Genomic DNA, 14,983 nt, shown 5'->3' with positions numbered 1-14,983 from the left:
CCTCACCAGTCCGCTCAGGGTCTGTGGGATAACAGAGCCTCCTCTTTGTCTTTTAAATTTGCAAGCAGGTGCTCTTCCTGCGTTTTCCTCCCCATCCCTGCAGAACCTGGGAACATCCTGCTAACCTCGGTCATTGTCACGCAGGTGTTAAGCCCAACTTACAAGCAGAGAAATGAAGACTTCAGAAAGCTCTTTAAGCAACTTCCAGACACGGAGCGCCTCATTGTTGGTGAGCCGGGGGACCTGGGAGCAGGGGGTGGGAGCGGGAAGGAAGTCTGGGTGTCCCAAGGACAGCACTCAGGCTGCTTGTGTCCTGAGGTTCCCCACCGAAGAGCCAGCCCAAGTGAGAACATCTGTCTGGGAGCAGGGAGAGTGGACAGATGTCCAGAGCACTGACCCCCGTGGTTGAGGCTCAGGGTTGAGCAGCACGTGTGCGGTGGCCTCAACAGAGAGCCCGACCTGGAATGAGTCACTGCCACTCTTAACCTCTGCAGGTGGCCCAGCAGTGAAGGGAGGGGTGTTAGTTAATTTTATTGGCCTTCTCTCCCTCTGACTTTCTCGCCCCCTCCTCCGCCTTATCCGTCTCTCTGCCTCTAGACAGCAGCACGTGTCACGTCACATGAGCTGCTAGGGACTCGCTTGGCCACTAGTTCAAGTGTCTCACCCGCCTAGTGAGTGGTAGGCAGCGGGGCTCCCGCAGTGCTGGTGGGAGGGATGGCGTGCCTCATTGGTAGTGGTTTGCTGGAGATGCTTCCTGTCTCTGAGCATCTCTGTCTCCCATCCTACCACAGATTACTCGTGTGCACTCCAGAGAGACATTCTTCTTCAGGGCCGGCTCTACCTCTCTGAAAATTGGATTTGCTTCTACAGCAACATCTTCCGCTGGGAAACACTGGTAAGGCCCGGGGGCTTTCTCCCTGGGCTGTCCCCTTGCCTAGCACTGAGCAAGCTGCCCCCACGCTCTCCCTGTGGTTGGCTTCCTGCTCTGCCCACCCCTTTGCATAATTCATAAAAGCACATGCCTGAGTTTTGAGGGAGAGAGCTCCTCTGCCATGTCTTCCCCTCCCTCCTTCCCTCTTGGGTGTGGAGGAGAGCGTGAGAGCAGTTGCTTTTGGCAAATGCAAGTAAGGATTCGGCAGGAGTCACTGCAGAAGGTAGAGCAGTTGAGTCAAAGGGGCATTGGCCTTGGCGCTCAGGGCCGGGTTGTACATTATCTGGGTTCTCCACCTAGTTAGCTGTGTCTTATCAGGCTAGTCCTTTGTTTTTTCTCTGCCTCCTCATCTTATAAAATAAAGCAGGAAGAGATAAACTGGTGACCTTATGGTTCCATCCAGTGTCATTGTCCTGTGTTTCTGTAAGTGGCAAGTAGTGATGTGGTCTGTGCACATTGACCAGACTGTGTAGACATGAGAAGGAAGCCTCCCGAGACCAGCAGCCAAGACACCTGTGGGGCTGTAGGCGAGGCTCAGCTGCCACCTCACTGTGTGGCTTCTGTGAAATAGGGAGCTAAACCACATGATCTCTAAGGGGGTCCCTTCCAGGTTTAGAAATAAGTAGATTGAGATCTGATTTCCTCTCTCTGAACCGGTGCCACATAAACACTCGTGGCCGACTCAGTGAATGTCTCTTCTTGCTTATTATCCCTCCTCTGTCCCTGGGGGGTTGCCAGCTGACCGTCCGTTTGAAAGACATCTGCTCCATGACTAAAGAGAAAACAGCCCGCCTCATTCCCAATGCCATTCAAGTTTGCACTGACTCAGAAAAGGTAAGTGGAGTCTAATCTTGGACCTTCTACTCCCCACCACCCCAATTCCCGGCCCCCCCACTTCTGTATTTCTGTCCTTCAGCTGCATGAACATGGAAGCCAGGAGGATGGGGGTGGGGGATGGTAAGGTGATGCAGATTGCAGGGACCACCTCCATTGGGTCATGGTGTTTGGAGTCTGAGCAGGGGTGAGGACGGAAGGTCTATACATTGGACTTGGAGCCAGAGCACTTGAATTGAGTCCCATAACCATGGGTGTGGTATGTAACCTCTCTCCACATTAGTTTTCTCATGTGTGCCATGGAGCCATTCATTCCTATAACAAGGGCTTGAAATGACATCATGGATTTGAAAACACTAAGTTGTAAAGCGCTGTGCAAATGTACTGTGTATCGGCATAGCTCATCAGGAGGGATGAAGAGTCTGGTAGGAAGTGGATTATCCACGTCAGCCTGGGGGAAATGTGGTAGGTAACATTTAGGGCCGAGAAAACCTTTGGCCTTTAACCAGCACCTGGAGACTAAGAGCTTCAGGGCTAGGGGTGGACTAGGCCTCTGCTGAACACAGGTCTACAGAGCCCTTGGACTTGAGCAGTTCAGTGGCAACAGCCATGAGATTTGGGGTCAGCTAGTCTTTGGTTTGAATTCTGTTTCGGGCACGAATCAGCTTTGTGATTACAGAAGTCCCCAAATCCCACCAACCTGTTTCTCTTTATTAGGCGTTAGCGGTGGTTTATTTTCCAAGGCTTTCATGTGGTTTACACGAAGCGGCGGCGTTTGTGAAGCCCCTAGATTGTGTTCGCTAATATCTGGTTCCCCTTCATTTCCTTCCCGCGTGTTCTAAAGGGTCCCCGCTACTGTGTAAGCACAGTAAGAACAGGAAACTCTGTTTTGATTGCCATTGTACCCCAAATATGTAAAATCGTACCCAGCACGTACTGTATTCAGGTATTTGTTGAATTAGTGAATGAGAGAGTGAGTGGGTTAGTGGATTTGTCTTCTCCTTCCCAAAGTCTAGTTCACAGCTTACCAGTTAACCCAGTTCCAGTCAGTGGGTGAAAAAAGTTGTTTTATGGAGATGAAAACTTCCAACCAGAGGGAGAAAGACCATGGAAAGCAGGGGTGAATACTGAAGGACTTAGTGCCAGTGGAGACGTGGAGGTCCCAGGTACCTGGGCCCCACGGACTGGGCCCCATCACTAGAGTACCTTGGTGTCATGGTCACGGATAGCTGAATCCATAGTATTTGGGGATGAAGTCAGTAGCTTTTCTTAAAAGGATGAAGCATCCTGTCTCCCTCCATTATATTGTGAGTCTTAGAATCTTACCAGATAACTTCTTGCTGTTTTCTCTTCCCACCCAGCACTTTTTCACTTCATTTGGGGCCCGGGATAGGACGTACATGATGATGTTCCGGCTCTGGCAGAATGCACTCCTTGAAAAGGTCAGTACTGCCCAGCTCCTTCCTTCCTTTGGCCTCAGGACGCACATCCACCTGGAATGTTCTCTCCCCTGGGGGGCGGGTCGCGTGGAGAGAGTGCTCTTCCTGTGACGTGGGCTAGCTCCAGAGCAGCCCACGTGTCCTCAAGGTTCTGGAAGTCCCCCAGACTTGCGGTGTGTTCCGTATTCTCCCCCGGGTGGTGCCGTGTGAGCAGCCTCGTTGCTGCCGGGGGCAGGGCCCTCATTGGCTTCAGGCACTTCTGTTCCATGGTCCTAAAACGTACCCGGGTTGGTGAGACCCACAGTGATGGAAGGGCTGGCAGGCAGGAACGGTGTTTACTCACAGGTGCGCAGGCAGAGGCCCGTCACCACTTACAGAATCACGGGGGTCCGTCAGGAGGCAGAGAGCGCAAGGGGAAGGCGTGGGCAAGAGCTTTTTCTGTGGCTTTTGCAGGAGGGAATGGGTGAGGCGGGGTAAGCGGGCCAACCGGGTTTAGGATTGGCTAGTTTGAATAATCCATCAGGCTTCGGGACATAGGGACTACCTCTAGTTGCCTGTCCCTGGGCTACCTAAGCCAAGGTGATATTGGCCCGGACTGTAGGAGTAAGGAAAGAAGGTGGTTGAGGGTCTAGGCTGTGGATTGGCCAGTCATAAATGAAAGGTGCACTTTCCGGAGAGTTGTTTTCGATCTCCAGGAATTAGCTAACCCTGGGTTGGACATTCCCTCCTCAGTCAGCAAGCCCTCAGATGACAGAGCATCAAAAATTCAGAAAACAGGTAAATAGAGTTCACACAGCCACCAATTTGATGACTCGAGTGTCTGAAAGACTCTGAGGGGACACACATATGGGCGAACCCATGGCCGCATTCCTTAGAGAACTCCCACTCAGAGGCCAGAGGATGTTGGGAACGTCATAGAAAAGTTAGATGGTTATAATTATATATATGATGCGTACGTATTTATCTTGACTCCGTAAACAATCTAAAGTAAACTGAGCAGGTTTATTACGTAGAATTTCTTCTAACCTGAGGGCCTATAGCCCTGGCACAAATCCAAGTAACTTCTTTGTGCTGTGATCTTCTGCCATTATTAGCCATCAGTAATAGTAAAACGATAATGTGTTCGAACCTCTGCTGACAGATTCGGATCTTCAGTTCACAGCCACTGTCATTTCTGAATAACACAGAAGCTCTCACACAGCAGATGTCTGCTGATTGTCCTTGTGCTGGTTACGGTCAGACAAGCCAAGCGCGGTGCATGGGTCAGGGAAGGGTGTGCGGAGAAGGGGAATTGTGACAAAGGGAAGGACGTGGTTAGGCAGTGAGGCCAGTGTGTCCCCGGCGGGGTGAATGGTCCACGTCAGGGCCAGAGATAAGAGGCAGGAGGCCCAGGGAAAGGAGGAGAATCCTCCCTCCGGCTCGGTGAGGGGCAGCACCTGCCAGCTCAGAGGGAGCCCTGCACTATGCCGTTCTGGGCAGTTCTTAGTTGGAAGACCAGAACCCTGGCTCATGGCATCCTGGCACCGCCTGCTTCCTCAGCCACACCTGGAAAGGCTGCGCTCAGAGAATTCTCAGATTCTTTATCAGATCTATTGATGGGAAACACTCTTTAAGTTTGATGTAAAATGTTTGTGTTTTGACTCCTTTTGTTTTTCTTTAAGGCTCTTGCCCTCTTTTTTGCATCCTAACCCTACCACCTTTCTACCCCTCCTCCCAGTTCAGGACTCATCCATGGTCCCTCCACTCGTTGTTTTTCCACAGTCACCATTTTTCCACATTCTGTTGCCTCTTTCCCGAAAATCCGAACCCCACGAGAGCTCACTTTTCTTAGGACAGGGCTTTTGAGAAGGGCACGTAGGCACACCCAGCGAAATAAGGAACTGGAATGTGTAGGCAGAACTGAGGCAAATAGATTCTATTTGAGAACAGAAGTCTCCTCACACTAACTGGCCACGCAGGCAGGCCCTGCTGCCTCACCTCTGAGAATGTGGTGTGGTCTCCACGGTGGCCACTGTGTGCTGGGGAGACTGGCTCAAGGGACCACGTCCAAATCAGAAGCTCTGTGATCGCAGTGGCTCCAAGAGTCACATGGATTTATCACGCTTAATGCTTGACCTCGTCCATAGCAGCAAAAGATGGATAGTCACCATCCTTAAGGGACCAGTTGATCCCATTACGCAAACCTGAGCTGTGGGACCAGGGCCAGGTTCCTGGCTTGGCTGAAAGCCATATTTTTTTTAAATGATTTTTTATTATATTATGTTAGTCACCATACAGTACATCCCCAGTTTCCGACGTAAAGTTCGATGATTCATTAGTTGCATATAACACCCAGTGCACCATGCAATACGTGCCCTCCTTACTACCCATCACCGGTCTATCCCATTCCCCCACCCCCCTCCTCTGAGGCCCTCAGTTTGTTTTTCATAGTCCATAGTCTCTCATGTTTCATTCCCCCTTCTGATTACCCCCCCTTTCTTTATCCCTTTCTTCCCCTACCGATCATCCTAGTTCTTATGTTCCATAGATGAGAGAAATCATATGATAGTTGTCTTTCTCTGCTTGACTTATTTCACTTAGCATTATTTCCTCCAGTGCCGTCCATGTTGCAGCAAATGTTGAGAATTCGTTCTTTCTGATAGCTGAGTAATATTCCATTGTATATATGGACCACAACTTCTTAATCCAGTCATCTGTTGAAGGGCATCTCGGCTCCTTCCATGATTTAGCTATTGTGGACATTGCTGTGAAAGCCATATTTTTAGGCAAAAGATTGGTGTCTTGCTGTGATCCTGGGAGGAGGAAAGAGGAAGTGGAGGAGATGTTGCTCTCCTCTTGGTTCAGCAAGGGAGAATGGAGGCCAGCTTCTCCTACCCCCAGGGGAGTCCAGCTCAACTCAGGGCCTCCGTGTAGAGTGGGGTCCTGAGGAAGGAAGGGTCAGAGTCCCTCTGTTATCCCCCACAGCCCCTGTGCCCTAAGGAGCTCTGGCACTTCGTTCACCAGTGCTACGGGAATGAGTTGGGCCTTACCAGTGACGATGAGGACTACGTGCCCCCTGATGACGACTTCAACACGATGGGGTGAGCAAGGCAGAGGGCAGCTGCCCAGGGAGCTTCTCCAAGAGGGACTGGGATGGTAGTGACTGCCTCCCTGGGGAGCAGTGTCTAAATGAGTCCCTGAAGGAAGTGAGCGCACCTGCGGCGAGATCCTTGGCAGGCAGAGGGAATAGCCAGTGAGTGGCTGGGCAGAATGAACAAAGGCAAGCGGGAAGAGGTGAGGTCAGGGGCCAGACCCTGAAGGCCTTTGGCCAGCGCAATGATTGGATTTTACTCCGAGTGTGCTGGGAAGCCCTGGGAAGGCTTTGAGTTGGTAATTGATAATATCTGACTTAACGTTTGAACGGGATTGCTCTGGCTCCTGGATTGAAAATAGACCAGGGAGGAGCAAGGGCAGACAGGCTAAGAGGCTGTGGAATAACTGAGATGCATTAGAGGAGAGGTGAAGGTGGTTTGGGCCCGGAGGGTAGCAATAGAAACGGCAATCAGTGGTTCGTTGCTTAGTATATTTTGAAAGTGGAACCAGATCTGTTTTGAAGGATTTGCTGACAGATTGGAAAGGAACCAAGGATGGCTTTAAGGTTTTCTTGGATTTACCAACTGGGAGGCTAGAGCTGTTCCAAACCGAGAGGGACAGCACTGTAGACCAGATTTTGAGGGAAGATCAGGCAAGTTGGGTTTAGAGATGACTGCTGGCCAAATGGAGGTGTCACATAGACATTTGTGGATGTGAGTGTGGAGTTCATCCAGGAAGTCTGGGCAAGGTGTATAAACCTGGGAACTATGAGTGGGTAGCCGGGAGATTAGCTGAGACCGCCAAGTGGCTGGATGAACATAAGAAGTTCAAGGACTGGTCCTGGGAGCACTTAAGAAGAGGAAGAAGCAGCAAAAGAAATCCTGAAAGAACATCCAGCCAGGTAGGAGGAACACTAGGAGAGCTCAGCATCACTGTGTCCTGTGCTGTAGATGGGTTGAGAAGGATGGGACCTCAAAGCCATACAAGCATGGTCGAGGTGGGAAGGGAGGTGGAAGCTCAGTGGTGGTGTGTGAGGCGCAGAGCAGCGGGAAGCAAGGAAAGAGCACTGAATAGTGACAGTAATGGTGTCACTTAATCTCTGTGTCTGTTTGTCTTCAGGAGGCACGCCATGTGTTACTCAGAGTTGTCATGCATTCAAAAGTGGGGTGATAGGTAAAATGTGAGTCCGATATTGACGGGATGATCTCTCCCTTGGGAGAGGCTGAAGTGTCCCTAGAAGGGCACCCACCTTTATCTCAGGGAGGGGTCCCCTTCAGGTGTCCAAGGCAAAAAAGCTCACTAGTTAGGATCCCGAATCTGGGCATTGTCACCAAAGGGCACTTGTGTAGAGTCCCATCCTCATCACTGTGGGTAATACAGCGTATGCTCAGAGCCCGGGTGTTGCTGTCAGTGGTCAGGTTGAGATGGGATAGGATGCCGGTGGAAGAAAGATAGTTTAAGACACATAATGGTCATAGGATAGGGTCATAGGATAGGGTTAAATTTAAGGAGAGCGCATAGAAAAGGTGACTTCGGAGCCAGAAATCATACATGGAGAGTGTGAGGTGGGGACAAAATTTTAGGAGAGCGATGTAGCAGGGGGGTGGTTTTTTTTTTTTTTTTAAAGATTTTATTTATTTATTAGACAGAGAGACAGCCAGCGAGAGAGGGAACACAAGCAGGAGGAGTGGGAGAAGAAGCAGGCTCATAGCGGAGGAGCCTGACGTGGGGCTCGATCCCATAACGCCGGGATCACGCCCTGAGCCGAAGGCAGACGCTTAACCGCTGTGCCACCCAGGCGCCCCAGGGGGGTGGTTTTGAGAGGAAGATCACATTCAAAGCAAAGAAACAAGAAAGCCCGTAGTTTGGGATGGATAGACTGATGTGAGGTTCTTAGAATAGTCGGTGGTCTTGGCAACTGAGGTTAACAGGTATTCGTGGTGTCTTCTCTCAGCTACTGTGAGGAGATCCCCGTGGAAGAGAACGAAGTGAACGACAGCTCATCCAAAAGCAGCATCGAGACCAAGCCTGACGCCAGTCCCCAGCTACCCAAGAAATCCATCACCAACAGCACGCTGACTTCCACGGGAAGCAGCGAAGCCCCTGTCTCGGTACGGGCGGTACAAACCTTCCTCCACCCCTCATCCGGTGGCCAGTGTTTCCCAGCTGAGTTCACGCCACAGGATCCTGGCCTGGGTCACGGGAAGAAGGGAGGTTGGTTACCCTATGGTCAGTTTATTTAAGGAGGCATCCTGGAGCCGATGGGCTCTCTGTTCTGATGCTGTAGTCTCAGGATCCGGAGCCGGGTTCTCAGTGCCTTGGATACAAGATTTTGTTTGGCTTCTGAGCAGATTGAAAACCATTCCAAATTCATCGTGTGATTGTTTCAGATCAACCCCACTCTGGAGAACTATCCCAGGTCTTTTTTCTTTTCTCTTCTTTTCTTTCGTTTTGGTTTGGTTTGGTTTTGTGTTGTTTTTTACTGCCTTGATCTGAGGTCAAAATTGCACGTGAATCTAGGGCTATAGACCTGTTATCTGTTCACTCATTCGACAATTAGTTTTCGAGTTCCTAGTGTATACACTCCCAATTTATTTCTCCACTGTGCTAGACTTTGCAAAAGAGATAAAAATGTGTTAAGAAACGCTTTTGTTCTCTGAGACTTGGTTACAGAGGGGATGGGAGCTTGATGAAGGAAGTGTTGGGTGTGCACTGGCAGGCAGGAGTATGGGCAGGGTTTCTTGGAAAGGATTCCCAGAGAGGGGAGCCTCAAATTCCAGTGGCTAAGGGCTCAGACCACCTGGCCTTAGAATGAAAACATCATTCATCTGGGGTCTAATCTCCATTTTCCATTTCTGAAGTTGTCTTAAAAATATAAAGGCTTGTCTCTATTCTCTTCTAGGGCAAAGGGGAAAATAAATCAAAAAATGCTTACAAAGCTTTTGAGCCTCTTAGCAGACGAGTGGTGAGAGGCAGGTCGACAGGTAGCATGGGGGAAGTGTGGCTCTAGGAGTGTTGCTGAGATGGAAGGTGCTAACTGCTCCCTGCTGGGGCTGGTGTGTTATGTAATGGTGAACAGGACAAGGTCAGAACCTTCTACTAGGTTCTCCCATCTTCCACGGCAGAGCTGGGGAAAAGCCCTAGAGCCTGACTCCAGCTCAGCTCCTGAGCAGCTGTGTTGTGAACATGAGGACTCCCAAGGCCAGGTCTCTAACCTCCCCTTGGAGAAGAGACCTAGAGCAGGTTGGCCCTGTTGGGTGACTTCTCTGTCTCCACCCCAGTTTGATGGCCTGCCCCTGGAGGAGGAGGTGCTGGAGGGCGATGGGTCCTTGGAGAAGGAGCTTGCCATTGACAACATCATTGGGGAGAAGATTGAGATCATTGCGCCTGTGACCTCCCCTTCGCTGGACTTCAATGACAATGAGGACATCCCCACTGAGCTCAGTGACTCTTCTGACACGCACGATGAAGGTGGGCATTTGAAAGTGGGTATGCAGAGTGGCCGTTCCTCTCTCCATTTGAGGGCTAACAGGATGTCCCTGTATGGAGGGAGTCAGTCAGTCTCTGGGTCTCCAGTGGAAGGGTGGGTTCCTTTGTCATTAGCATACAGACATTTTCCAGATAGCCACTGCAGGATCCTTATCATTTCGTATTTGTCTTTCTTTACTCGATGGATCATGCTTTGTCCTGCCGTCCAGTCTGGCCACTGAATGTCCCCCCTGCTGACCCAGTCTTGCCTTGCAGCTCTGTTTCTCATAGAGGTGCAGAGCAAGGCAGTGTTTATATGCCACAGGAAAGTGCCAGTCAGCTGCTTCCTGGAAATAATGCGATTTTAATAGAAATTTGCTTTAGTAACGGCATCGGGTTTTTAGACCAGGCTGCAAGAAGAGGTGTTGCCGAGTGACTTGGACTCTAGAACCTGCCCTTCTCTCTAGTATTTCTAGGTAATATTTCTTACTTCACTCCTGCATCAGGTCAGTTTCTAGGACCTGACTCAGGCATGCATTGCCTTTGGCATTCCAGGCCCGAGAGGCCTAATTGTCAGTATTCATGAAATGAGTTGATCCATTGACTTGGTGGTAGGCTGGGACTAGCGTGCGTATGTGGACAGTGCTCATTTAAACATCTTTGGACAGTCTCTCCGATGGTCCCCTGGAGTGGTTTCCCCACCTTTGGCCGGTTTCCCCACTCCCATGTAGGATGCAGGCCCAGTGCAAATGATTGCACAGGTTGGGTACTGCACAACAGTGGGGGCGCCGTGCACATCCACTCAGACATGACTGTTCCCCCACTGCACTCACACAGTGCTTATCCTGTGTGGTCACAGGCGCTGGCTCTGTACAATATTTCCGAGCTACAGGGGCGCCAGGAATGTCGGCATCTTACTTGAGGCCACATGCCAGCCTCTGTGGGTGCAGTAATTAGGGACTACGGGGTGCCGAGGGCTTGGGAGGAATGCTGGGGTTTCAGCAACACACCTGTACTCTGGGGCACATTCTCCCGGAGCAGATAGAAGCCTGAGAAAAGTGACAGGCATTGAAGTCCTGGGGGAGACTGGTTGCCTTATGGAAGAGGATCCGGAGCCGACCTTGTGCGGCTTGCAGTCCAGCCCAGCCTTCGAAGCTATTCTGTGAACAGGTCATTCCAGATGAATCCACGTCCCTTTAATGCCCCGTACCATGGTCACGATGCCGTGTGTACGCCAGACTCTGGGTTCAGGAAGTCATTTCTCTGCTTAAATTTTCGTCTGAAATCAGCTTCCTTAGGGAGATTGAAAACGTAAAAGCAAACAGTACATTCCCGTAGTCTTTGTCAAGGAAGGCTGAACAGGATGCCGGCTGGAGTGAGCTGTGTGCGTGCTGGCAAAGGAGGGGCGGACAGATGTGAGGTCGTGAGCCACTACCCACGCCGGCCGCCCTTGACCCTTGGTGGCGGTGCCACCGAAGTGCCCTGGGGGTGTCCCTGGGGCCTCCAGACTCTCCTTCCTCACTCCTTCCTCACTCCCTCCTTCCGCATCCTCTTCTGTGCAGGGGAGGTCCAGGCCTTCTATGAGGACCTGAGCGGCCGGCAGTACGTGAACGAGGTGTTCAACTTCAGTGTGGACAAGCTCTATGACCTGCTGTTCACCGACTCGCCCTTCCAGCGGGACTTCATGGAGCAGCGGCGCTTCTCCGGTCAGTTCCTCTGGGGCACGCTTTGTCCTCTTCTTCCCCAGGCCACCCGAAGGCCCGGGCCACCCTTTCCCCCCCCCCGCCCCCCCCCGCCCAGGGCCCTGCTCGCTACATCTTCCCCAGCGCTGCTGCTTTATGCTCGCCCACTGTGGCCATGAAGGCTCACTGGGGAGCAAGACCGCCCTGGGCTCATGGCTTCACAAAGAATAGCCGCGAGCCCTTACTGCTAGGCACCCCCGGCGTGCCAAGCACGTGGCACCCATCTTGTGTAACCCTCGGATCTGCCCCTGCGCAAGCACTGCAATCCCCGGGGTACCGATGAGGAAGCCAGAGCTCCGACTGTTCTCACTTGCCCAGGGCCATGCAGCGAAGCAGGGCGCGAACCAGGATTCACATCCAGGACTCTGTGCGTCTCTGCTTCACTCCTGTCTCATCCGCCTGCCCCTGTTCTGCCCCAATAGCAGGGACTGCGGCTCTGGCCGGGCAGAGCTGCTGGGCATCCGACTGTGAAAGAGCGTCAGCGTAGCCCTCTGCCAGGAGGAGAGGGCAGTCGGAGGGCATGCCTTAGAGGAGAGGACTTGTTCCCAAGGATCCCAGGCCCTCGTCACAGTGACTCCAGTGTTGCCAACACCCCCGCAGGTGGCCCCCAGACCGCCTGTCCCAGCCCCAGGAACAATCAGCATTCTGGAGCCCTGTGTAGAATTTCAGCAATGCTACAATGAGCCTCTTTCTGCTTTGACTCCCCCTCCTCCCACCCTTCTCCTGGGGCCCTCAGGCTCCCATTGGCTTCCTGATGGGGACCAGTCGGCCGTCGGTACAGTCAAGAGTTCACTCGAAGGGGAAATTCAGAGATGGCGTGGGCATGCCTCTCTCCCTCCCTCATTCCGGGGCTCTTCTCCACCCTCAGATATCATCTTCCATCCATGGAAGAAGGAAGAGAATGGAAACCAGAGCCGAGTCATCCTCTACACCATCACCCTTACCAACCCTCTGGCTCCTAAAACTGCCACCGTCAGGGAGACGCAGGTGAGCTGGGGGTAGGGGCACGGAAGAGCGGCAGGAAGAGCCGCTGGCCTGTCGTGAAGGATTAAGTGTAGAAGCTAAGAAGAGGTTTCTGGGAGCAGGTGTCGTTGGGCCCTGGGGCGGGGACCCGTGCTGTGCTGCCATTTCCACTGGGTCCGGGTCCTCCTTCCGAGACTAGGGAGGGCGGTGCTTTTCCTCTCTTGCTTCTCTTCAGCTTTGTCCCACGGACCCTTCTCCCCACAGACCATGTACAAGGCGAGCCAGGAGAGCGAATGTTACGTGATAGACGCCGAGGTCCTCACGCACGACGTGCCCTACCATGACTACTTCTACACCATCAATCGCTACACTCTCACCCGCGTGGCCCGGAACAAGAGTCGACTCAGGTGCCGCGTCCGGAGGGCCTGCGTGGGTTCCCAGGAGGTTCCTGGTGTGCACGGGTGTCCTCGCTCGTGCCGTCGCAATGGCATGAGGGTTTGGTGAAAGGCTACAGAGAGACCTCTTGGGGATCGAGAAGTTCCAAACACCCACATCTCAGGGCCTGCATCATTCTCGTTCTCTGCTTTAAAAAAAATATTTTTTTTGGTGCCTATGCTGCTGAGTATCTACGCCTCCTTCCTTCCATCCTTCCATTTCCCTCCGTCCTCTCTCCTCCCTCCTGCCCCCGCCATCTTCCCCCACACTGTGTCTAGGCTTCTCACTTCCAGCTTTTTCGAAGTCTTCTGATTAGACGTCTTTTCTGTCCAGTTCACACAGAGGCAGCTTGTTGACCTCAGATAAACCTGTCCAGAAGGGCGCCCGCCTGTAATCCCGTGAACACTTGTTGGGCGGGATGGGGGTGGGGGTGAGGGGACTCGCAAGCATTGGCTTGCTCATGTCAGGCCACAGGGTCCCCGAGGACAGTGGGGAGAGGGGGCAGGCGGCCTTAAAAATGGGAGCATAAACTGGGAGCAGCAGTGACTTCGGGCTGTGGAGGGGAAGAAGGGACTCGTCTGCAGACAGCCTGGGCAGCAGAGAGACCTGTGACAGGGAGAGAGAATACTTGGAAAAAAGCAAGGGCTGGCAAGGTCTCGTGGGGTGGAGAGGCAGGAGCCAGGGCCGGTGGCAGATCGCTCTCCTAAAGGTGGGAGTGATGGAACCCTAGAGCCTGGTCTGGACCTGCAAGTCTCTGCAGAAGAAGACAAGGACCCCCACGGCTGGCTGGCCACCTGGCACCATCTCGGGGAGGCAGCGTGGCCTCATGAAGACCTGTGGGCCCGGAGTCAAGAGCCCCGTTGTGTTAGCCTTTGGTCTGATGGCCTTATTCTAGTACTCCCATTTTCTCCTCTATAAAATGAGGCTCAACCGCCAGCTGCACTGACCTCCAGATGTGTCCAGGGAGCTCAGGTGGCACAGTGGGTGTGGTGTGAAGGGACCATCCCAGCAGAGGAGGGGCTGCCCAGGAAGTGGCTGATCTCATTTCTGGCTTGTCCCCAGGGTCTCCACAGAGCTGCGCTATCGCAAACAGCCCTGGGGGTTGGTGAAAACTTTCATCGAGAAGAACTTCTGGAGTGGGCTGGAGGACTACTTCCGCCACCTAGGTAAGCAAGGCTGCAGCCATCGGTGCTGGTGCGACAGCAGATACCGGCTCAGCTGGAACGGCAACCGTTCTGGGGAGTGGGAAGCACGGAGATGGGGGCCACACCGAGATGGTGATTGGGTGTCATGAGCGCCCTAAGGTGGCCCCAGAGATGGATGCAGAACTTGGCAGGTCTGTGAACACATGCATTTTCCAAGAGGCTATGCTTGTAACTTTTGTGAGGTCTGTGCCCCCCCATCCCGGCACATGACCTCCACATCTCATCACCCCGGTGGTCATTCAGTTACAGAAAGGAAGGATGAGCCTGTGAATGCGTCCATTAGGACATGCGATGTGCCCCCCGTCTGCATGAGGGTACAGATGTTGGGAACCTATGTCTACATGATGTTGGACAAAACCCAGAAGGGGGGTTTGGCTGGGGCTGCGTCCCAGCAGTACTTCTGAGGCTCGTAGCCATCCCCGAGGGACCCCTGCCCTCCCAGTCAACGTCCCAGAGTGCGGTGTGGGAAAATGGTTCTCTGTGAGAGAGCTCAGCTAGGAGTAGACAGAGTTGTTTCTGGAGGCCAGCGTGTGGAGCTGGAGGTGTAGGCAGGTGGCCTTTTGTCTCTGACAGAGAGCGAGCTGACCAAAACAGAGAGCACCTACCTGGCTGAGATGCACAGACAGTCTCCCAAAGAGAAGACCAGCAAGGCCCCGACAGTGCGGAGGAGGAAGCGTCCCCATGCCCACCTGCGGGTGCCTCACCTGGAAGAGGTGATGAGCCCCGTCACCACACCCACTGATGAAGATGTGGGCCACAGGATCAAACACGTGGCAGGTGCGTGCCCGCTGCCAGTGGGGGGGCACGGCTTGGGGCTCGGGGCTAGAGCTGCGTGCCTGTGCCAAGACCTACACGGACGCACTCATTCTGCGTCCTTGGGTATAGATCGTATAT

General features: G+C 52.9%; 1 protein-coding gene across 5 annotated transcripts in view; it reads left to right on the top strand.

Moving 5' to 3' along the window:
• The window catches only part of GRAMD1B (GRAM domain containing 1B), a 233,120-nt gene that overhangs the window by 206,258 nt on the left and 11,879 nt on the right, over positions 1 to 14,983 (top strand). For all 5 annotated transcript variants that reach the window (XM_008689943.2, XM_008689941.2, XM_040631101.1 and 2 more), the window contains 12 exons: positions 145 to 229; positions 792 to 895; positions 1,670 to 1,765; positions 3,127 to 3,207; positions 6,169 to 6,284; positions 8,231 to 8,387; positions 9,558 to 9,747; positions 11,307 to 11,450; positions 12,355 to 12,473; positions 12,714 to 12,856; positions 13,947 to 14,050; positions 14,663 to 14,866. In XM_008689943.2, coding sequence (XP_008688165.2) covers positions 145 to 229; positions 792 to 895; positions 1,670 to 1,765; positions 3,127 to 3,207; positions 6,169 to 6,284; positions 8,231 to 8,387; positions 9,558 to 9,747; positions 11,307 to 11,450; positions 12,355 to 12,473; positions 12,714 to 12,856; positions 13,947 to 14,050; positions 14,663 to 14,866 — 1,543 coding nt within the window. The remainder of the gene's footprint in view (positions 1 to 144; positions 230 to 791; positions 896 to 1,669; positions 1,766 to 3,126; positions 3,208 to 6,168; positions 6,285 to 8,230; positions 8,388 to 9,557; positions 9,748 to 11,306; positions 11,451 to 12,354; positions 12,474 to 12,713; positions 12,857 to 13,946; positions 14,051 to 14,662; positions 14,867 to 14,983) is intronic.

This window comes from Ursus maritimus, unplaced genomic scaffold (assembly GCF_017311325.1).
Source record: "Ursus maritimus isolate PB19 unplaced genomic scaffold, ASM1731132v1 scaffold_16, whole genome shotgun sequence".
In the NCBI taxonomy this organism is placed as follows: domain Eukaryota; kingdom Metazoa; phylum Chordata; class Mammalia; order Carnivora; family Ursidae; genus Ursus; species Ursus maritimus.
Note: the sequence above shows the minus strand (reverse complement) of the source record. Positions and strands in the feature narration are given on the sequence as shown.